The sequence below is a fragment of the Martes martes genome (assembly GCF_963455335.1).
Source record: "Martes martes genome assembly, chromosome: 13".
Classification (NCBI taxonomy): domain Eukaryota; kingdom Metazoa; phylum Chordata; class Mammalia; order Carnivora; family Mustelidae; genus Martes; species Martes martes.
The window spans coordinates 13,913,659-13,937,110 of NC_137901.1; the positions used below are offsets into that span (position 1 = coordinate 13,913,659).

Sequence of the window (23,452 nt, forward strand, 5' to 3'; positions counted from 1 at the left end):
CAGAGATCACAAGTAGGCAGAGAGTCAGGCAGAGAGAGAGGGGGAAGCAGGCTCCCTGCTGAGCAGAGAGCCCGATGTGGGGCTCAATCCCAAGACCCTGGGATCATGACCTGAGCTGAAGGCAGAGGCTTTAACCCACTGAGCCACCCAGGCGCCCCAAATCAAAGAGTTTTTTTAAGGGAAATATTGGGGGAGGGGACGTATTCTAAAAATATAATTTTTGAGGAGTACAGTCTTTCCAAGCAGGATACAAAACCCTAAAACCGTCAGAGAAAAAGATTGATATATCCTATCTCAGAAAAATTTAAACAGTCCACATGGTCAAGAAATAACAACAAACAGGGCTCCTTTCTTTAATCCAACAAATAACTTATAAATCAGTCAGATCAATAAAAAGTGGGGACTGAAAAAGCCATTCACAGGAAAGTGCAAATAGAGACTAACTACAGACTCAAACACAGACTAAAATAAGATACAGTCTTCGGGGTCCCTGGGTAGCTCAGTGAAGGTTAAGCCTCTGCCTTCAGCTCAGGTCATGATCTCAGGGTCCTGGGATCGAGCCCCACATGGGGCTCTCTGCTCAGCAGGGAGCCTGCTTCCTCCTCTCTCTCTGCCTATTTGTGATCTCTCTCTCTGTCAAATAAATAAATAAAATCTTTAAAAAAAAAAAAAAAGATACAGTCTTCCTCTCTAAGATTGGCAAAGATGAGAGATGGAGAGTATCTTTTGTCTGCTGAGGTACAGAGATCCGAATGCAAGTCTTCCAGGGTATCAAGGGCTGCTACCTCCTTAGAATCCTCAGAAGTAACTTGGAATCATCACATATTTAAAAATGCGTAACTTATGACCAAACAATTTCAATTCTAGAAATTTCTCTCACAGATAAACATATCCAAATGTGTTAAGAAACAGATGTGGATATTCACTGTAATACTGTTTGTAGTCTCAGAATATTTAGAATCAGAATGGCCATTAAGTATACTCATCATGATACCACTAAAAATAGATTATGTAGCAAATAAAAAGGCAGCAATCTTTTTACGTGTACCGATGTACTACCACGTCCAATATATTTAATAAAGAGTAAGTGGCAGGAAAGTGTGCATAGGATCACTTCATTTGCGCAGTAAATATGCACAAATACATAAATACAAGGGTATGCATATGCACAGAAAATTTCTGAAAAGTTACATAAAATTTTTTTAAGGAAGGCTATTTCTAGTGACTAAATTTGGAGAAAGGGCAATTCAGGACTTTCAGCATCACACCTTCCTCTACATTCTTCACAAGTAGCTCAAATAACACCTTTATAGTAAGAATGATCTTAAAACACACGCACCCACACGCCTCCATGATCATCACTGAGGAGAACCCTAAAAGCTGTTAATAAGCAAGAGTCAGACACATACTTCTTAACTGTCATCTTAGCCAGGAACCAAATTTCTAAAAGTGGCTCCGTATGGAAATATTTTTTCCCCTCTAAAAAATCCTCACACTTAGAAAGAAGTTGCAAATACAGTAAAACATACTTTTCTGAACCATAAACAGCTGATCTCTGACACCCAACCCCTGGCAAAACATCAGTATCCCCTACAAAGACATTCTCTTACAATCAATAATGGGACATTAACACTTCATGATAAATTAAGACCTAATCCTCAGACCCCATTAAAGTTTCTCCAACTGACTCCGAAGAGTCCTTTTTACCACCAAGACCCAGTTCAGGTCCTATGCCGCACCCAGCTACCATGGGAGCTCCTCGGCCCTCCCATGGCTCTCACGGTTTTAAGAGGACAGCCCCTGTGGTTTGTGGAACGGTCACAACTTCCGTTTGCCTGATGTGCCCTGCAAACAGATTCGTAGCAGGATTCTTGGAGGACCAAGGCTTTGTTTTTTTTGCTACAGCCTACTGTGTGGTGATTCTGACTGACGCCCTCATCACTCACCAAGTTCACGTTCCTGGATTAGAGAGTGACCTGTTAGGCTTCACCACTCTAAAGCCACCCTTCCTCCTCTTAGGAATAATAAGCATTACTGTGTAGGAAAAGACTTTGATACTACAAAATATCCTCATTCTATCTACTCATTATTTATTTCAACAAGGACTCGTGGTTTCCTCCTCTATTCGATGTTACTGTTTTATTTATTTTGATGTTTGATTTGCTCCAGATATGACCATAGGAGCCCCTTCAAGCCGGTGTCTGGAGCCTCGTGACCGAGCCGCTCCACTCCTCGAGCGCCGCCAAGCCTCCTGGCCCAGCAGGCTCGTCTCGTACTGCTCCTGCGCCAGCCCCACAATCACCTCTTCATCCGAGGAGCCCTAGTTCCGTGCAGGGCAGAATGGTTACAAGTCAAGCTCTGGACACCAGGCATTCCCACTGCAACTGGCTGTGGCTGCTTCCAGACCTTCTCAAAGAACAGAGCCAGGGAACACAGGTGTACGCACAAAGCCGTATTTATTTCCGTATATATGCCAAAAATCACAGGTCTGCGTCCGTATCTTCAATTCCAATCAGACGCTCCAGGGTGCATTCTGGCGGTCTTCCTTTCCGTACTGTAACCCCGTTCCCCAACAGAAAGACACCTGCGCTTCACGGTTCTTAACATACTTACATCAGGTCAACCCTATAGTCATATATTCCCACTCCTGCCCCCTCCCACCTCCTGTGCAGGTACCCTCCTGACACCAGCGGGGCTCAAGCGCATGCCGGCCACCTCTCCCACCGTGCCAGGCCTCCCAGCACCGTCCCTGTGACTGAATGATGCCTCACTCCACTTAGGGCCCCTTTTCTAGTCCCTTAAGGCGCGTCCTCCGAAAGCACTGCTGCCTCCGGCCTTGCTCTGAGTGGGTTGAGGACGTACGTGTTTGGGACGGGGAGGGAATCGATGAGGACTCGTTAAAAATGACAGTCCTACGAAGAGCCCAGGCACTGGGATTACTAAGACTTGAACCACCGCTTAGCACATCTCCTAGAGCTCATATGCATCAAGTTCTAATACCTAAGCTGAATAACAGATGCCTGAGAACACGGACAAGTATTTCAGAAACAGCACCAGTAGCACGAAAACCAGATCGATCAGCTACTAATAAACTCTAAAGTTCTAATAATTAAAAAGTGATCCTGGAACAAAAATGAGATTGTTAAGAGGAAAAAATCCAGGAACATGTTATCTACCTAGAAATGTAGGAATCAGTAATACAGGAAGGAATCAATTCATGGCTTGGAAAAATAGATTTTGATCCTGGCCTCACTTAGTGAAATAAAATAAATCCAAAACAAACAATAAAAATAACAGAAACTATCCCACCCACAAAAAGTAAATTGATCATGTTTCAAAACAGGGATAGCTTCAAGCCTTTCGAAATAAGTGAAGAACATATATAGCCCAAATTCAGAAGTTACCAAGTGAACAGCTGGTCCCATTCCTACTCCCAGAGCCCCTCTTCTTCCCTGGACACAAGCATCTTTACTACTGTGTTTTTCAGAGATATTCTCTGCACACAAACACGTACATATCCTTTAAAATAGTGACATTCTATTAACTGTTCTCGCCTGGCTCTCCCCCAGCACTCCTGAAGGTACCTGTTGTTCTTTTGTAGTAAGGCCACATAGCATTCCAATGAATGTCCCATGACATTAAAATGACTCATCCTGTGAGTTAACCAAGTCTCCATCAATATCTAGCTGTTTCTAGTCTTTTCTAGTCAAAAATTACAGCACTCATCTTTGCATGACAGTGGGAATACTCCTGTATGATAAATTACTAGAAATCCGGGGCGCCTGGGTGGCTCAGTGGGTTAAAGCCTCTGCCTTCGTCTCAGGTCATGATCTCAGGGTCCTGGGATCAAGCCCCGCATCGGGCTCTCTGCTCAGCAGGAAGTCTGCTTCCTCCTCTCTCTCTGCCTGCTTCTCTGCCTACTTGTGATCTCTGTCTGTCAAATAAATAAATAAAATCTTAAAAAAAAATTACTAGAAATCCGACAATATCAGCCTAGGCCAGTCAGAATAGCTAGTACCAAAAAGACAAGAAATAACAAGTATCAGTGAGGACGTGGAGAAAAGGGAACCTCGTGCATTGCTGCTGGGGATGCAAACGGTACAGCCACTATGAGAACAGCACGGAGGGGCCTCAAAATATTAAAAATATAAAAGTACCGCACAATCGAGGATACCACCTCTGAATATTTACGCAAAGAACATGAAAACGCTAATCTGAGGAGCTATATGCACCGATGTACTGATCACAGCCTTATTCACAACAGCCAAGACGCGAAAGCAACCCACGTGCCCATCAACAGGCGAATGGATCAATTCTTGGCTTCAGGCTAAGATCAAGTGAAGAAAATGTGGTACACACCATGGAATATTACCCAGCCATTAAAAAAAAATGAAATCTTGCCATTTGGGACAACACAGATGGACCTAGAGGGTATTACATTAAGTGAAATAAGCCAGAAAGAGAAAGACAAACACCATATGATTTCACTTATATGTAGAATCTAAAAAACAAATGAGCAAAACAACAGAAACATACTCCAATACCGAATATTGGTGGTTGCCAAGGGAAGAGGGTAGAGGTATGGGTGAAACAGGCGAAGGCGATTAAGAGGTATAGACTTCCAGTTATAAAACAAGTAAGTCATGGGATGAAGAGTACATCACAGGACCTATAGCCAATGATACTATAATAACTTTGTGTAGTGACAGATGGGGACGACTCATGATGTCCTGTTATCCTATTACATACATAATTGTTAGATCGCTGTGTTACATACCTGAAACTAACATAATGTTGTATGACGACTATACTTCAATTAAAACTAAATTAAGGGGGGCACCTGGGTGGCTCAGTGGGTTAAGCCTCTGCCCTTGGCTCGGGTCATGATCTTGGGGTCCTGGGATCAAGCCCTGAATTGGGCTCTCTGCTCGGTGGGGAGCCTGCTTTCCCCTCTCTCTCTGCCTGCCTCTCTGCCTACTTGTGATCTCTCTGTCAAATAAATAAATAAAATCTTAAAAAAAAAAAAAAAAACTAAACTAAATTTAGGGGTGCCAGGGTGGCTCACTTAGTTAGCTAAGTATCCAACTTGACTTTGGCTCAGGTCATGATCTCAGGCCTGCTTAAGATTTCTCTCTCTCGGGGCACCTGGGTGGCTCAGTGGGTTAAAGCCTCTTGCCTTCGGCTCAGGTCATGATCCCAGGGTCCTGGGATCGAGCCCCACATCGGGCTCTCTGCTCCACGGGGAGCTTGCTTCCTCCTCTCTCTCTGCCTGCCTCTCTGCCTACTTGTGATCTCTGTCAAATAAATAAATAAAATATTTGAAAAAAAAAAAAAAGATTTCTCTCTCTTCCTCTCCCTCTGCCACTCCTGACCCAAAAGAAATTTACATTAAAAAAAAAAAAAACTAAATTGAAAATATTTAAAATTAGGGGCACCTGGGTGGCTCAGTGGGTTAAAGCCTCTGCCTTCGGCTCAGGTCATGATCCCAGGGTCCTGGGATCGAGCCCCACATCAGGCTCTCTGCTCAGCAGGGAGCCTGCTTCTCCCTCTCTCTGCCTACTTGTGATCTCTGTCTGTCAAATAAATAAATAAAATCTTTTAAAAAAAATAAATCTCTGAGCCATCTAGAGTTAATTTTGATGTAAGGAATGACATATGGTTCTAGCCTAACTTTTTCCCCATATGGCTACAGAGATGTACCTAACATTTAACAAACAACCTGGGAATGACTTTGTATTCATGAAGAGATAAACCGAAACACAGAAACAAAGACACATAGACCTAATATAGTATTATACTCTTCATCTAAAAAATCATCACTGAGAAATGTTATACTACTAAAGGTAAGTTGTTAAAAGTCTAAAAACACTAAGACCCACAAAGATAAATGGTAAAGGACAGATGATCTTAAAAAATACACAAATGGCTCAACTTAGAAAAAGATACTGAATTTCACTAACAAAGAAAGTGAACATTAAGCCAGTGAGATAATCATTCTCCTATCAAATGAGAAAATAGTTTTTTAAATGATACTCAAATCTAGCCAAGCTGTGATGAACTAGTAAACCCAAACACTAACAGTAAATACTGTTTATGTAACATTTTCATAAAAAAATAATAATATATGTATTATCAGGGATCCTAAAAGAGGATTATACTCTTTAAATCAGTAAATCAATTACAAAGACTCTCTCCTCAGTAATAACTCATAAATCTGGAAAATTTTTTAGGCATAAAAATGGTCAAAGCAATATGGTGGTGGGGGGTGGAAACGGTCTTTCTTCCCAACAACAAAGAAAGAGTCAAAGGATTACATAGCCAGATGGGACATACTCTGTAGCCATTCGAAATAATCTTGAAGAATTAAATAGAAAATCCTTATACTCTAAGAAGGAAAATAGATATAAAACTTGCCTCACTAATATTACAAGCAAAACAAAAAACTAAAAGGAAAATTTTAATTGTCAGTAACAGTTATTTGAGTAACTGTCATCTTTTCATTACTTTTCTGTATTTCCCAAATGTTCTATATTGAGCATCTGTCAGATTTATTAAGGCGGCCCCAAACTACCAAAACAAACTGAGCGACTCTACATAGAGCACTCTGTATACAAATATCCTGAGTAAGACTTTACTGTATTTTATCCCCCTCAACAGGAGCAGTACGCAACAGGACTGTGAGTCTACGACTGGTCAGCCGCGGGGTCTCAGGCAAGGCAAAGACCTTGTTTGACTCCGCGGCCTCGTAGCTAGCACTGTCCAGCTGGGAACAAAGCAGACCCCGATGCCAGCACGGACAGGGTGAAAGCGGACTTCCTCCCGGAGATGTCCTAAAGATGCACACTCTGCGGCTCTCCATACCCCAGAGCCTGCCAGCTGGCCTCCTCTCTATCTCCTCCTGGGCCGCCCGCCAGGTTCATGCTCCAGACTGCCTTCCGCCGCCCAGGGTCACAGCTGGAGAAGCTCCCTCCTGAGTCACCTTGGAGGCAGCGGTCTGAGTGCTCCCCACCCCCTACGGCCGGGTGCTCAGCGTGTGCCGCAGGGACCAGGAGCACTCCAGAGCCCAGTACATCGCAGGACCAAGCCCACTCCCGCGCTGCGGGCTAAGAATCTGCGCCTTAACGAGATCCCCAGGGATGCATGAGCCCCCTGACTTTTGAGTAGCACAGGGGACCCTGGAATTCGACCATCTCTCCCTCACCATCATCCCCTGAATGCTCGGTGACCACTCCCTGCCGCTCCCTGTCTGTCTCTGAGCCCTCCCGCTGGGCGCTCTGAGCCACCTGAGCGAGCCAGGTCTTCAATGAACAGATGTGCCCCTCCCTGCTTGGACTAGAAGCCTGTGAGCCAGTCTGGGTGGGGTGCTCCCCTGCCCTATCTCGAGGGCTGCGAAGGTGGGGGGCACTCCCCTGAAGCTGCCTTCCAGCCACTGCGCCCTCTGGTTGCAGTCTCGCTCCCACAGTCATACTCAGCTTGGCCCCTGCCCTGCTGTCTCCCCCATTCCTGGTCCTCCAAGGTGTTAGGGACTTTCCAAGCCCACACGGGTGATCAGCCAACACTCTGGCCTCTTAGCCTCGCTGCCTCTTCCACAGGGATTTCCTCCATCTGTGTCGGTCTCTGCTCGACCCTGGATCTTGTCATTCAATAAGCACACCCCCCTCCTTCCCAGATTTCTGCTTCTCTCCCTCGGGGAGCGAACATCCCCCCTTCTTCCCAGCCCGCCCCATCCGGAGAGTGCTGGGTCCCCCGCACAGGGGGAGCGCCAGGCACTGAGCAAAACCCCTCTCTGCCCACTCTTGGCCTTGGCAAGGCTACTCCACAAAACGGGGCCAGCTCGGAATCAGACGGCCGGCGGGACGCCCCACTCAAGCCTGGAATCTAGCCTGTATGTTCCAACACTGCTTTTCCCTAGTTTACTTATTAATAACTGCACGTCTCCAGGAAAACGGCATTTGTTTCCTCGGCCATTACCGCCCTCATTTCTCTCTCCTAAAGGGAAACCCTCACAGAGGGGGGAGTTGCAGCAATTAAACAATCACAGAAACCACACTCCAAACCTCTCAGAGTCACAACCACCGGCCCCCCTCAGAATTCCCTAATTCAGGCATTCCACGCTCTGACCGGCTTCATTACCTGCTCACTCCCACGACGCCCGATTCTTCAACTGCGGTTCACGCTCCTGTCCGGCTCCCCTATCCTCACACCGGGAAGCTGTCCGTTTTTAAACACTGCACGTGCTTCCCTAAACTCATTTGCCCCGGTGTCCTTTCATCACATCCAAGAAAATCCTTAACCAACCATCTGCTTTCCTAGCACTTGAACCTGAAATGCTGGAAAGATGTTTTTAAAAATCCACACAGCAGGACAGCCCGAGACCACTATAGTTTACTGATATTCCATCTCAAATGGGCTCCACGCCCCGGCCAGCCGATGAGGTTTCCTGCATCAGGCTGTGCACGTCCCCACACAAGCCCTGGACCTCCCTTCTGCTCTCCAACATTCGGTCCCCACCCTCAGGGTAGCCATTCTTAAGCAGATTCTTACTTTAGGAAAAAATAGAAGCCAATAGGCAAGAGATCCCTCCACTTCCCATCACGAAATAAGCATATTTACCCACATCCACACCCATCCTGCCCACACAGAGCCCCTGGGCCACCATTACCCCACTTGCCCGCAGCACGCTCTGGGAGCTGACCCCAGTGCTGTGCCTGACCCGCCATGTCCCAGCCGTCGCCACTGTAACTTCCCCACCCTACAGAAGAGCTGGTCTTCAGAGCGTTAATTTCTTTTATTTTCTAATCCATTAGCCTAATCTTACTTACTTGACAACTTAAAATAAAAAACATCTCTAAAGTTGAGCTCTTGGACAAGGAGCTCTTTCAGTAAATATTTTATGGAGAAAACAAGAGGGTCACTGAATGTTGGTATATTTTAGAGGCAATTATTTATGATATCAGAGAGCTGAGGAGTCTAGTGATCAAAGTAATTAGTTTGATGTTTCCTCGTGTGAGCCTAGACCCAAATAACACACAGATAAAATGTCCATTTTAAGAAGCACCACAGAAAGTGATCTCCCTTGAACTCCATTCTAAGACCCCTGATGCCCATTATCTCATCTGTGCCACCGCTGTGACTGCGTCTGTGAACTGTTACCTTAGGATGGGCTCTAGGTCAGGATGTCGCCGTTCTTCCCTTTTCAATGAACCCTGATTCAGGGCTCTTAAGATGGTCTTGTCAAAAGTCTCTGAAGACACTTCCTTTGGGAGCTAGAAAAGAGAAACAGCGAGGCCAATGTTAAGCTTTTCACTTACCGTTAAGTAGGTTACAAACCAGAGGCATAAAAGGAAGATAAATGTCTCTTGCTCAGTCATCGTCCCCAAACAGTTCCTTCTCCAAATCTTCAGGACACAGGTCCCGTACCGAAGCAGCATCGATTTTTCTACTAGGAAACAGTCTTCTGCCTTCTGGGCACACCTCAGGGCTCTGGAACAGGGCGGAACAACCCGGCAGCCTTCAGCGTGCTCCTGGGACGCGCCCGCAAGCCGCTCACGTTCTAGGTGCCACGTGCCACATGGAAGCGACCCTCCACACGGAAGCGCTTCAGTGACATGGAACTACATTTTGCCTAGCGTGGCCATGATTATTTTAATCCTCAAGCAGGATTCTGAGAAGTGTTATCCCTGCCTTTACAGTTCCCACCCTCGCGCCTCCTACTCCGCATCTGAATCTCCGGCAACGTCAGACTGACAGGCCGACGCACCAGATAAAGAACTGGGGGTGAGAGGTGGGGCGAAAACTCTCTGTCTTGCTCACGCACTAACTGAAGGGTGAGTAACCCTCCCCGCCACGTGCCGGTGGTACCCGCAAAACGATGTACCAGCAGCCACACACAGAGAAAATCATGACTTGGCCAAGAAAGGTTTTATTTAAAAACAAAACTTTAAGTCATGTTGTTTATTAAGTAGCTTACTTTTAAAAATTCCTAATGAAGCCATCATTTCTAAAACTAACTTCCCAAGTCTTTCAAGAATTCCAAGTTTTAAACTTAACCTCCGATAACGAGTCTTTACAACGAACTCCTGAATGCCTGGCACTTTTCACTAAAACGAAGAGCAGAAGCGTTAACACAGTCCCCGAGGAGCTGTGGGAAGAGAGCAATGTGACAAACTGTCCGCTCACACGCTGCTCTCTCACCAGAGAAGCCGAAGCAGGGACGCTCTCAACAAATCCGCGTTCTGAGTCAACAATTCAGGAACAGAAAACTTAACAAAGACAGCATAAAGTATCACTAATTTTAGGCAGTGAGACTATGGAATCAAGATGTTTTGTCAGAACGAAGCTCTTCCTGGTTCTTTTACCACGTGGTACGGCAGAGGGCCCTGCCGGCATCCTCACACCCGCTGCGCAGAGCGAGGCCTCTGGTCACTAAGAGGAAGAAACAGCTCCCAAATCTACACATTTTCCGGAGAAAGGACTATTTCAGTATTTATATTATTTTAATACAGATGCCATAGTACCCATTTTATGCATGTATTTCCGGAATATCTGTACACAGCCAAAGCGAACCAGCCTCGGTGCAGTCTGTTTCCACCACGGCATCACTGCTGGCCCTTCCAGCACGAGCACACACGTTTCCGCCTGGTCACTGACGGCGCACGTGATGGGCCAGAGCACGGATGTGCAGTCATCAGTATTTGCAAAATGCTTTATTTTCAAGTGGTTTTTATCTTCAATTTCCAAGGACTATTTCCAGTCCTAGAGGAAGGCACATTTGCTAAAAATACAGCTTTAAATCATGTCTCTTCTATTCTAGTCACTTCTGAATTTCCTCACCTCTCGGTCTGCGTTCCAGGCCCAGCCCCCACCCCTGGGCCCCAGCTCAGCCTCGCACCAGCGTAGAGCGTTGGGAAGCATTTCTCCTCGCTAGCACGAGCTTCTCTTTAAAAACTTTGAGGCCTGGGGCGCCTGGATGACTCAGTCAGTTAAGCGACTGCCTTCCGTTCAGGTCATGATCCTGGGGTTCTGGGATTAAGCCCCGTATCAGGCTCCCCATTCAGCGGGGAGTCTGTGTGTCTCCCTCTCCTCCCTGTTCATGCTCTGTCACTATCCCTGCCTCTCTCTCTCAAAATCTTAAGAAAAAAAAAAAAAATTCAAAACACTGAGGCCTAATGGAGAACCATCGTTATAATTCAGTTTTCGTAACTCTTCTCAGCCATCCCTCATTCATTCAATCAACAAATATTGAAACCCTAACCCTGTCCTTGGTCCTGCTGTAGGCTCTGTGGATAGAGCAGCGTAGGAAGCCGCGAAGCCTGCCTGCGTGGAGCTTCCAGGCTCGCAGCGAGCAGCAGACAGCTGTCAGATGCAGCTTCAGAGCACAGGGGAAGAGGGCCTGGATGCGAGGACAGAGGCTGCCACTTACGTGGGAAAAAAGGATCGAAGGCACTGACCTCAGACTCCCTCTTCCACATTATAGCAAACAGTAAGTGCAGTTAAACAGCATCTACAAAAGTTAAAGGTTGTTAGTATGCACAGGCTGTCAAAAGGACACTTCGGCTCATAACTTTCATAGATGATTTTCAAAGGTAAAAAGGAGAAAAGATAAATGGTAAACTTGAAAGGATGTTTGAGAAGAGGCAATTAGTTTCTGGAAGCATACAACGTTGCCAATTATTTCATGTAACGATGAGGCATCTGTTCCACTTTAGAAAAATTCTATATTCAAAAGTTGACTAACTAGGGGTATCATTAACTACCATGATTCTGAAGAGTGACTTAGTTGGGGGGGGTGTTTTCTTCAAGCACTTAAGCTTTTAGAAAAATTGGACAATTGCAAAAAAAAAATCTGTCAAGACGAAGAACGAGCTGAAGCTTAGGGAGACCCAAGAGGAGAGACTCTGCCCGGTGCCAGGCCCGAGGCTGGAGGTCAGTCACGTGCTCTCCGTTGAAGTCTCTCGGCAGCACACGGGACAGATGGGTAGCACCCCGATCCCGTAACGTCTCAGGGAACTGGCCTTGACACGCGGCAGCCCTGGCCCCCCACCGCGCCAACTGCACACCGCAAGACATTTCAGCCTTAGCTCCATCTCCCTGCAACCTACCCCGCAGCGCTAGACTCCACCACAGAAAGGGCAACCCAAGAAAAAGAAACGAAGTACGTTGCTCTCTGACCCGCAGGACACCGGTTCATGACTACTTGCCCTTCAACTTGGATAGATTTATTCTACCGAGACAGAAAAGTCAGATATAAATGCGAGAGATGTTAAAAGCGCAGGTGTGGCGGTGGTGCCGGCCAGCCCTTCCCAGCCTCTTCAACGGGGTTAGCCAGGAGCTAGGATCCCTGCGGAGCCAAGGGCCCTCTTCTCTGCACGACAGCGCTCCCGCGCCCGGTCCTCCCACCACCCTCTCCTTCCCCACCATGCTGCGGACCGCTGACGGGCCACCCACGTGGGGCCTTCACCAACTGAAATGAATGACCCCTCCCCGCCCCGCAGTTAGGTCACCCTCTTCAAGTGGCAGAAGGCGCTCTCGGCCCTGAACCAGGAAGGCCCGCTTTAAAACAAGCTGAAGGAAGATATTCAAGTTGTCCCTGGGTGTTAGCGGACTAACACTGTGACAGCACATGGAACCATGTCGTCCACAGAGCCAACACCTACCAGGCTGCTCATAGCTCTGCCACCTGGCGACACAGTGACTACTAGCTTTCAGAACGGAGACCCACCACGTGATCTGAAAGACTACCTTTACAGTGACAAGCAGACAACTTAGAAACCAGCACAGTGCTGAAAATTTCCCGTGTCACAGGTTCAGTAACTACATCCCACCTTCACCCAAAAGTTAGTAATGGAGTTGGGAATGTTTCCTGGCTTCGGGACTTTTTATCTCCTTCTTAGCAATACATTTTAAAGTGTATTTGCTTATTGCAAAATAGGAAGGTACTGGTTAACCATTTAAGCCCATTTCCTCCTTTTAATATTTAGCTCTACTCATACACACTTCAATAAAATAGAATTTAAAGACACAGGCAAGAGTTTGACCAAAATGACCTGAGATACCTTTTACCTCTGCAAGTCAATGGAAGATGTTTCCATTATCCCTCATTCTCAACACTCCGGAGAGTCTATCACGGGGTGGTGGGGGCGGTGGATGGGGGACGGGGGACGGGAAGCTGGAACTCAAAGAAGGAACCAAGGGACATGGATTTAAGGAAGTCCACAGAGGGAGCTGAAGAGCTGTTAGGGCTCAGAAGCACAACAAAGGCTGGCAAGCCTCCTTCCACTGTGCAGACACACCCTTTCACAGGAAGCACCCTCGCAAGCAGCCACCATTAATATACACCTTGGCAAGGAACAAGGAGTAAGGTTCCACTTCTTTCAAATGTGCAAAACCCTTCATTTCCTTATATGGGTCACATAAGAAAACTTGGGTTTAGAATAACATGACATTTTCTGTAAGTAACGTTCGTGGAGAATTCTAAGTCAACCTTCATATATGTAGTTAAACCTTCCTGGTGTGTGTTTTGATATTGAGGTTTTTGGATTCTACATATTACATAAAAATCATTTTAACAACAAAATCTGTACTTTTACCTTCAGTAGAAATTCCTGTAGTTCTTGGTGGGTTTTTGTTACTGTTGTGACTGAAAGATCAGACCAATTTACCTGATTTAAAAAAAAACACACACACATATTATATAGTTATTTCTTAGGCAGGAACCGGCTGAAAAAAAGCCACATGTAAAACAAAGGGCCTACTTAAATTTTATTAATATTAACAACTAGAAGTATAAAGTTAATCTGGCATTATCATTAATTTCTTCAAAATCGTTAAAATTAATGGCACATTGACACACTCTACTCAAAAAAAGTTTTAATAATTCCTTTCACATTGCATGGTTTTGTTAACGTTGTCTTTTAAAATGTGACTACATTATAGTAATTTTTCAAAAGGGAGAAGCTGCATGACTCTAAAATGACACTTTTGACGGTATAGATCTATATAGCAAGGAAGATAAAAATTCTATCTCCGGGAAATTATTAAACATAAATTCTTCAGAGAAATAGCTAGAGTTTACTGCCCCTTTCGATAGTACCACATTGTATTTTTATGGGCTATATGGCTTATGAAGAGATTTCATCTTCATCTCAATTCTTTAAAATCCTTTATGGTGGATGGGGCAGGTATGATGACCTCCCATTTCCAGATGGAGAAACTAAAACTCTAACAGTTCCCTTACTGACATCTGACTCCAAGGAAGCAGAAGAGCCAGACTGAAATCTGGTAGCCACTTTACCTCTTGGACACTTTTAAGTCAGTGGACTGGATGGCGGCCCACTAATAATGTCTACTTTACAATTATTTGAGCCAAGTGAAACTTACATTATGCAAATACCTCAGGCTTACCGGCTAGTCATACCGTTATTAATCAGATAGTTAATAACAGATAGGAGATTGTATCTACCAACCCTCAAAGCAAATATCCTCACTAACTGGCACATCTTTTAAGTGATTTTTAATTATTCGAATGTTCGCTGAGCAGCTACTTGTGTCAGACACTGTTCTCAGTGAAAGGGACACAGGAGTGGACAAGACAGCCGAAGTCTCTGCTGGCTGAGGTTCAGGGTCTGGTGCATGAGACAGATTACAACAAATGAATAGTTAAGACTTCCCCTCGGGGATCCGGGCTCCAGAGGAAATGAACAGGGCATGGGGCAGGAGCAGGACAGCACATCAGAAGGGTGCCAAGAAAGACCGCACAGGAGGGAGCGTTTGAGCCAGCCTAGGAGTTGAAGGGATGTGAGCTGTGCCATGGTCTGGGAAAGACTGTTCCAGAGCTGGGGATGACAAAGGCTTGGAGGAAGGAACAAGCTAAGAGCTCCAGCAACAAAAGGAGTACTCGTGTAACTGCCTGAAGAGAGTGCGGTGGCTTGTGCCACGGGTTATCATCACGTTAAGTGAAATATGTGGAGATAAGGACTTAAAGTTTGTAAACTGAGGCTACTCCCCGCACGGAGCAGAAGCCAGAGTTCTGATATTCATTCAACCAATGCACTAAGCAAGTCGGATACAGTGGGATGACAAAGGATGAAGAGTCCTGCTCTCCACGAGCTAATAACCTACTGGAGAGGAAAAACGTGTCACCCAAACGGAAGACCGGGAAGCTGGTGAAGGGAGGATACCGTGGAATGAACGGAAACACACTCTGCTGGGGCATCAGAAATGACTTCATGAGAAAGGCACAGCTAAAGTTTGGCGAGCAATACCTTTGGGGAAGAACTGAAGTGAGCGAGCACAGAAACGTGGCGTCGGTCCGTTGGGCTTCAAGGCGCTCAGTCCAACCTTGGGAGAAAGGGCTAGACAGTGAAGCCCAAGCAGGGAGGAGTAAGGAGGACGTGGACAAGGAATCCACATGACAGTCAACAGGCAAAAAGGAGACATGGGGAGGGACAAAGCTGGACTCTACGGTTAATTAGACAGCTGTCTGAAGGACAGAATGACAGGAAAGCAATTAGAGATAAGAAGACAAGGCGACAAAGGCCAGGGAATAAAACCTTCGTGGAGAAAGAAGAGGAGGAGAAAAATATCAGGGAAAACCATGCCAGCAAAAGACAAGGCCCATGATCTTGATTTAAAAAATACTAGAGAAAACGTTTACTTTTACTTTTAAAGATACATCTTACACCTTATACTGAAGGCTCTTTTTTTTTTTTTAAATAAAATCGTCAAGTAACTTTAATGTGATACAATTAAAAACTTGGCAAACCATGCAGCACATAGGAAAACAGGACATTCCCTTAATTAAGACAAACGTATGCATACGTACAGCTTTTTCTTAAATTAGCAAACCCGCTGTAAGTTTTTCCAAAGATCAATTTTCATTTTTCCCGAAAGGTCATTTAACACGGTACATGAGAGCCCGCTGGGGCAGAGGGGCTTACTTTGAAGGTGTACTCCCAGTACTTGTCAGCCCTTTTTCTCTGGACTCCTTTCAACATTATCTTCTCAATGTGCACGGCTGAAAGAGAGAAAACACGAGGACTGGTTCCACAGATGCAGGCTTCAGTCACCCAGTCCAACAAATGCTGAACGACTAAGTTGTTTAGCTTCACCTTTACTACTGGTCTTAAATCATGACGTAAAACTGAAAAGTGCAAAAGCACAGCAACGTGCTGTTCATCCGTGAATTTTTTCCTATACCCGTTGAGTATGCCGAGTACCTCAGCAGTTCCAAGCATCCTGTTAAGCACCAATAAATAAACAAAATACACCTACAAGAAAGATTATTTTTCTAGACGACCATCTTCAAAATGTTTGTTATTCCAATTACCACCGACAGCACTTTATTTGATTTTTCATGCATGGTAGGTGTAAACTAGAAAATACCTAGTTTTTGTTTAAACTGAAAAAAGAACTATGGGGCACCTGGGTGGTTCAGTGGGTTAAGGCCTCTGCCTTTGGCTCGGGTCGTGATCCCAGGATCCTGGGATCGAGCCCCGTGTGGGGCTCTCTGCTCAGCAGGGAACCTGCTTCCCTTCCTCTCTGCCTGCTTGTGATCTCTGTCTGTTAAATAAATAAATAAAGTCTTAAAAAAAAATAAGTAAACTGAAAAAAGAACTGATATAAAAACTGATAAAAATTTCTTTCCAATTGGGAATTTTAAAATTGTTGTTCTCAACAGGACCCTTAATATCATATAATAGTATTATAAATGTAATGTTATTAATGAACTTCACTGTAAAGCTTCACTATAGCAAAATTTTCCACAATTGACTACACAGATAAAGTAGTGGTCCTAAATTACATAAGTAATTCTAAATTGAACTAGGTAAGATGCCACCTTGTTAATGAAGTAAGCAAATCTGCAAATTCCGGAACTACTCATTTAATACCATCTTTCAGGAAGTAAGTGTCTTTACAAATTGAAAAGAGCCAGGCTACTAACCGTAATACAGGGACTTGGGGGGGCGGGGAGGCAAGAGAAGCTGTTTCTCAGGGTATGAAAGAAGAAACAGCATGTAAGCACTAATGAGACTGTAGTCACGAACATGACAAAGGTCACGGGAGTCAGGAGAGGGACTCCACAGACTAGGGTCACTGTTAAATTCAGGGGGCAGGAGATGGTGAAGAAAAGGAAAAGGATTAACTCGGAGAGAAAGAAGTTAAAATAGATGAAGGAGAATACATGAAATAACAGAAGCAGACAGAAGAATTAAGATTGTTACAGACCACGAAGAGTGGGCAACGGGGAAACAGGAAACGTAAAGGTACAGAAATTTGGGGAAAGGAGACATTCCTAACAAAGGAGATACCGCCATCATTATTTTGTGCCAACTTTCCATATATACAGTGTTTGGTGGCCCGCTTCTAGGAAAAGGTCCCCTCACTGGGTGAGAAATGCTGAGGATGGAAACAAAAGAAAAATCTCAAAAGCCAGGTGGGAAGCCTGGAACTCCTCAGACCTATGCAATACAACCAAGGCCAATGCGGGGCAGGGAGGGCTGCCGTTTTCTTTCCTATTAAATTATGTAAAGGACGATGCTATTTAATAACAACCATCTGAACCAATCTACGTTCAGAAAATATAAAGCAGCTCTCCTTCTGCCAATCAGTGGGCTAGGCAAGGGCAGGGGACCACTGGGGCATTATGGGGTAAGGGAATGGGGCTAGGTCTTCAGCCTGATCTCTCAGAATCAAGATGAGCAAGACAAGAGGATGGTGAGGGATGGCTGGTAAGGGAGACCCTCCGGCCCTCACAAATTAAAACTAAGCAGCAGAGATCACATGCGTTGGTTCAAAACTAAAGAACGTGAGAAAAATCACCTATACTACCATCTTGTGGGTGTTAGCATCTTGATGTCATTTTTTGTTTTTCTAAAATATTTTCTATTAAAAAGATAAAAAAGGACCTTCATTGTAAGAGCAAACTCTGCTTCGGGTCACTCGCACGTGCAGTGAGTGTGGCTGAAGGAGGCTATGAGTCAGGTAGTTCTATAGCCTTGAACAGGCTGGAACAGGCAATTATGTAGACTTTTTAAAAAACATTAAACACGCATACCTATTTCTCCTCTTGTGAGGAAAAATGTACTACACCGAAAGGACTATAGTTGGTACTGAAAGGAGACAAAATGATGTTGATTCAAAGCTGCCATAACCGAGTGTGACGCTTACTGCACACACTTCACTGGGCCCAGGCTACCCGGGGGGGCGTCTATGTTCTCCATTTCAATTTTCCCCTCAGGTTAACAGACTTCCCGAATATTAAGAGAAGTGGATATCTGAACTCCCTCCTTTTCAGATGAAAATGTCCTTTCAATACCCCGATCCGGCCCTCTTGAAATCAGCCTTACTGTAGGAAGCATGGGCTTGTAAGAAATTTCTTCACTTTCTTACAGTGAACTTCCATAAAATTTCTTTTTTCAGGAAATGCTGAGCACATTCTCCAGATAAAGCACTCGACAAAATACTTAGGGAAAATGTGAAGGTTTTTGCACTCCGAAAGTATGCAACTAGATTTAAGACAACCAACCACAAGGCAGAACCAAGTAAACACAAGCCAGGACGGGCCAAGGGTTGAGAAGCAGGAGCCCAGATGCAGATCTGAAAGGTGGGGGACTGGGGCCTGAGCCAAACCTAGTACCTGGAGGATATCTCCACTCCAAATAAGGAGAGAAAATTTAGAGTTAACCAAGGTAACTAGCACTCTGCAACCTTCCCCCATAGTTTACAAAACACAAGCATACCAGGGAGCCTGGGTGGCTCAGTCGTTAAGTGAACCTTCGATTCAGGTCATGATCCCAGGGTCCTGGGATCGAGCCCTGCCAGCATCAGGCTCCCTGCTTGGCGGGAAGCCTACTTCTCCCTCTCTTCTCCCTCTCCCACTGCCCCTGCTTGTGTTCCTTCTCTCACTGTGTCTCTCTGTCAAATAAACAAAATCCTTAAAAAAACAAAAGAAAAACAAAAAAAACAAGCATACCTTCTCGCTGGGTTCTATGAGGTGCCACAGGAAGTCCATCATGAGGTATTGGGGCTTGTTCTAGTAAACTGGCCTCATTACTTGGCGTGTAATCACCATGAGCAGAATCGTTCTAGGTGAGAAAGAGGGGCACATGTTAGTCTGCTCCACAGACTAAGAATAGTCAACTCCACAGAAATAAACCATAATAAAGTCTTACACTTGTAACAGCAACCATTTTAACAGCAATTTTTAGAGCTCAAATAGCTGATTACATGTTAAGGGTGGAAAGGCACAAACTGGCTTTCATCAGTAAGGAAAAAGAATCAATATTTATCTTCATTTCACAATAATATTCTATCAATTATTTCCTGTCTCAATGTTCTTGGGACATATTGCACATTATGACTTGGGACTTCTCAGTAATGTCAATTTGAACCAAAGTGAACCAGAATCAAAGGAACACAGATAAAAGAGGATATCCTTTACGGTAACACCCCATGTACATGAGAATTTTCTTTTTTACAATTTCTATTCACTACTTGATTTTAGTGATGGTCTAACAAGATGCTTTGGTAGGAAAAGGTTTTACAAAATGTTCTCATCAGTATCTGCCAAATTTTTTTGAACAAGAATGAGTATGGCCGGTGGGTTTACCATTAGTCATGTTAAGCCACCTAACAGCCACTGGGCCCTAACTCTGAGTTTTATTCCTGGGAGAACTGCTGCCTGGAGTCAGGAAGGGCCTGCTTATCTCACACACAGCTCTCCAGAACCAAAGCAGTGCGTATACTGTTCCTACAACACACTGATTAAGCCAAAAAAATAAAACAGCCTTAGAACTCTTTATCACGATGCACACCTTACACCTTCACGTTCAGAATCTCAAAATACTACTCAGAACAAACCACCCCAGTTTCAACAATTACAATTTGACAAACGTGCAATAATATACATCAATTTAAAAAAATTGTGTCTACTTAGAAATGAAGCAAACACAAGCCCCAACACTTCCCAAGAATCCTAATTTAAAATATTTTGTTCTGCCATCTTAAAAATATTTTGTTCATGCATGCTGGCCTGACAGCAGGTATGGGCTGCACGTTGACAGCTCTATTTCTGGGAATAAAGCATCACATAGACACTCCTGGGAGCTAAGCTTCAGCCTTATATATAGCTTGTCTTCCTGTAGAAACCCAAGGAAATAAGCATTTGTCTACACAGAACCACTTAATAAGGAGGACAGGACAGCTCTCTTCATCAACATATAACTTCCAAAACATTTAGCATGATGGCATTCACCAATTTTCAGTATTAATGATTTAAGAAAGGTAGACCGCAAGAATTCTTCTAGCAACAACAAATTTATCTGTTTCCTAATCTAGACCATATAATCATTTATGACAAAGTCATAAAACAGCACTGGCCTAACACTGCTGTAAATACTTCAAAAAAAATCAATGTAAGTAAGCACTGTACTCCTCTCAAATACTTGTGTTCACTGGAAGTTTAGTTGAGTAAGTCCACCATTTTTTATAGAATATTTTTCTACACTGCTCACTTGTGATTCATAAATTAAAAATAACACCTTCAAATAGAAACGCAAAATCCGCCAAAAAAAAAACAAAACAAAACAAAACCAAAAACAAAAAAAACCCAGATAGTTTTCATCAGGGAAACGCAAATCAAAATCACACGGAGATACCGCTTCACACCCATTAAGCTGGCTGTTCTCCAAAAAAAACACAGAACACGACGACGACTGGTGAGGATGTGGGGGAACTGGAACCCTCGTGCGCCCCCCGGAGGAAGGGAAAATAGAGCACCCCGGCGGAGGCAGAGCAGCAGTCCCTGAGATACTGAGTTACCACGTGGTCCCACGATGCTGCTCCCAGGAAAAGCCAGGGACGTGAACAAGTAATTTTTTCACGGCGGCATCACTCCCAACAGCCAAAAGGTAGAAGCTCAAATGTCCACCACTGGCGAACAGATAAACGGGATGTGGCTTGTGTACACAACTGAGTGGGATTCAGCCTACAGAAGGAATAAAACTCAAATACATATTACAATGTAGATGAGTCCTGAGGACATGGTGCTAAGTGAAATAAGGCTGGCACAAAAGCACAAAGTAATATTCCACTCCCATGAGGGACCCAGAACGGTCCCCGTCACCGACAGGAAGTGGAAGAGCGGTTACCAGTGGGGGGCTGGGGCGCAGAGGAGAATTTCCTTCATGGATGTAGAGGGTCAGTCTGGGATAAAAGAAAAGTCCTGGAAATGGATGATGGTGATGGTTGCGCAAGAATGTGAATGCACTGAATGCTACTGAACTGTACACTCAAAAAGGTGTGAAAATGGCACATTTCATGTTACACATTTTATAACAAAAAATAAAAATTTTTAAAAATAATTTTATTATGCTGCCTCCACAAATATTACACTGAAGCAACCATGAGAAAGTAGTCCGCTTCACAGTCAAAATCAAATTTTTAAAGTCTGAAGTTATACTTTTAAGAGCCAGGAAAAGGTCTCCTATTCAATAACCTAGGGAGAAAAATGAAGTTCAAGAGTCTTTCCAAGGACCTAAGTTCATCAACCCATGAAAATACCTACTAATTAAGTTTTCTCCCACCCTACGTCTCAGCATGCTTCAATGCTATAAAATTATTTAAAGTTCAGAAACTATGTATAAAATTCTCAATTTTATCACTTTAGTAAAAATTTAATCTAACGCCTTTGTGAGCTTCAGAGGTCAGAATCAAGTTTAGGAGTCCCAACAGCGAATGGCTCTCTGTTCTAATGTCTCCCCTTTCCACATGTCAAATATGCTTCCTTTACTCTCAGTAAGGGGAAGGGTGTCATAAAAGTTGAGAAGCACTGGTTTATGGAATCTTCCAGAGAGGCCTTACACTCCCTTTCTCTATTAAGTTCAGATTCCCAGGAAAACGCACTATAGAAGACATGCCAAAACTGGCATTTTACAAAGACTAGTTAGATGAAAGTGTCAGGAACAAGGGAAAAGTGACGAATTTTTCTCTGCTTGGATTAAAAAATGAAATTTAAAAATTCTAAGCTTGTAAAAAATGTGCACAGGAACACACACAAAAAAACATGAGAATGTGTGTGCTCTCCTCCTTTCTGTAAGTCATCTGAGTAAAGCGTTTTCTGTGCTAAGGTGAGCCTTAAGAGCCTTAAGAGCTCCTGGTTAGCGCAAATCTACGTCAGGTAACACGGCAGGCTGGACAGTTCATTCATTCCAGAGATTACTCCAATTTAACTTTTATACATGTATATCCAACACAATTACAGACTTGAGATTTCACCAGTGTGAGAGGAAAGCCTGAAACAGTCAGTTGCCTGGACAGTCCAAGAGAGACTCTTCTGGGTCGCCTGGGTGGCTCAGTGGGTTAAGCCTCTGCCTTCCGCTCAGGTCATGATCTCAGGGTCCTGGGATCAAGCCCCACGTCGGGCTCTCTGCTCAGCAGGGAGTCTGCTTCCCTTTCTCTCTCTCTGCCTGCCTCTCTGCCTACTGGTGATCTCTCTGTCAAATAAATAAAATCTTAAAAACAAAGCAAAACAAAACAAAAAAACAAGAGTCTTCTAACATACCATGGAGAACAAAGGTCACAGTGGTCTCCTTTTATTTTAACAAAGGTCAAGCTGTAGATGGAGTTTATTTTAGCTCATCTAACAGTGTTCTGCATGCTTCCTCTAGTCCTTTGATGCAGACTAAATTTAAAAACACCAGGACATTCTCTATTAAAAAAATAAAGAAATTCAGAATTCTGTAGCTTTTTTTTTTAATGGACTAAATTCTTCAGAAGTTTTTTTACACTTATCAAGTGAGACTTTGAATACTAACATTAGTATCTAACCACAATATCTTATTAAGTTTCTGTGGTAAATCAAATAGAGCTAAAAATACTTTGATGGCCCTCATACTGAAAGGTGGATCTAACCCCCCAGCCAGTGGGTCTCAGCTGGCTTTCCCAGACATGCCTGACCCACAGACTGTGAGGGAAGGAACATTTGGGACTGCTGGGGGCAGGTCCCCAGAAGCCCTGGGGCCTGAGCACCGCCCACCCCCCCCCCCAGCCACCACCTAGATAGTGCACTTGCCCTGAGGAGGCCGCACTGGCGGGGGCGGGGGGAAGCTATAGGTCCCAGCCACCATCTTCAGACGCCCCGCAACCAAGACAAGCCTCCCTCACTCCTCAACGCCCGTCTACACCCCTGGCCCATGGAACTCCGGGAGATAATAATAAAATGGGTCTGGGTTAAGCCACCAAGTCTGGGGATAACTTGTTACACAGTTATAGGTTTGTTTGTTTTAAGATTTTATTTATTTATTTGACAGAGAGAGACCACAAGTAGGCAGAGAGGCAGGCACAGAGAGAGGGGGAAGTAGGCTCCCTGCTGAGCAGAGAGCCTGACACGGGGCTCGATCCCAGAACCCTGAGACCATGACCCGAGCCGAAGGCAGAAGCTTAACCCACTGAG

At 44.5% G+C, this 23,452-nt stretch overlaps 1 protein-coding gene across 3 annotated transcripts in view; it reads right to left on the reverse strand.

The window, feature by feature from the left end:
* ZCCHC2 (zinc finger CCHC-type containing 2) overlaps nt 1-23,452 on the reverse strand; it is a gene marked incomplete at its 5' end in the record, with an annotated part of 62,213 nt that overhangs the window by 27,160 nt on the left and 11,601 nt on the right. For all 3 annotated transcript variants that reach the window (XR_013967846.1, XM_080821442.1, XM_080821441.1), the window contains 4 exons: nt 9,154-9,266; nt 13,590-13,661; nt 15,939-16,015; nt 18,974-19,085. Coding sequence is in view for 2 of the 3 variants with exons in the window: in XM_080821442.1 (XP_080677568.1) it covers nt 9,154-9,266; nt 13,590-13,661; nt 15,939-16,015; nt 18,974-19,085 (374 nt within the window). The remainder of the gene's footprint in view (nt 1-9,153; nt 9,267-13,589; nt 13,662-15,938; nt 16,016-18,973; nt 19,086-23,452) is intronic.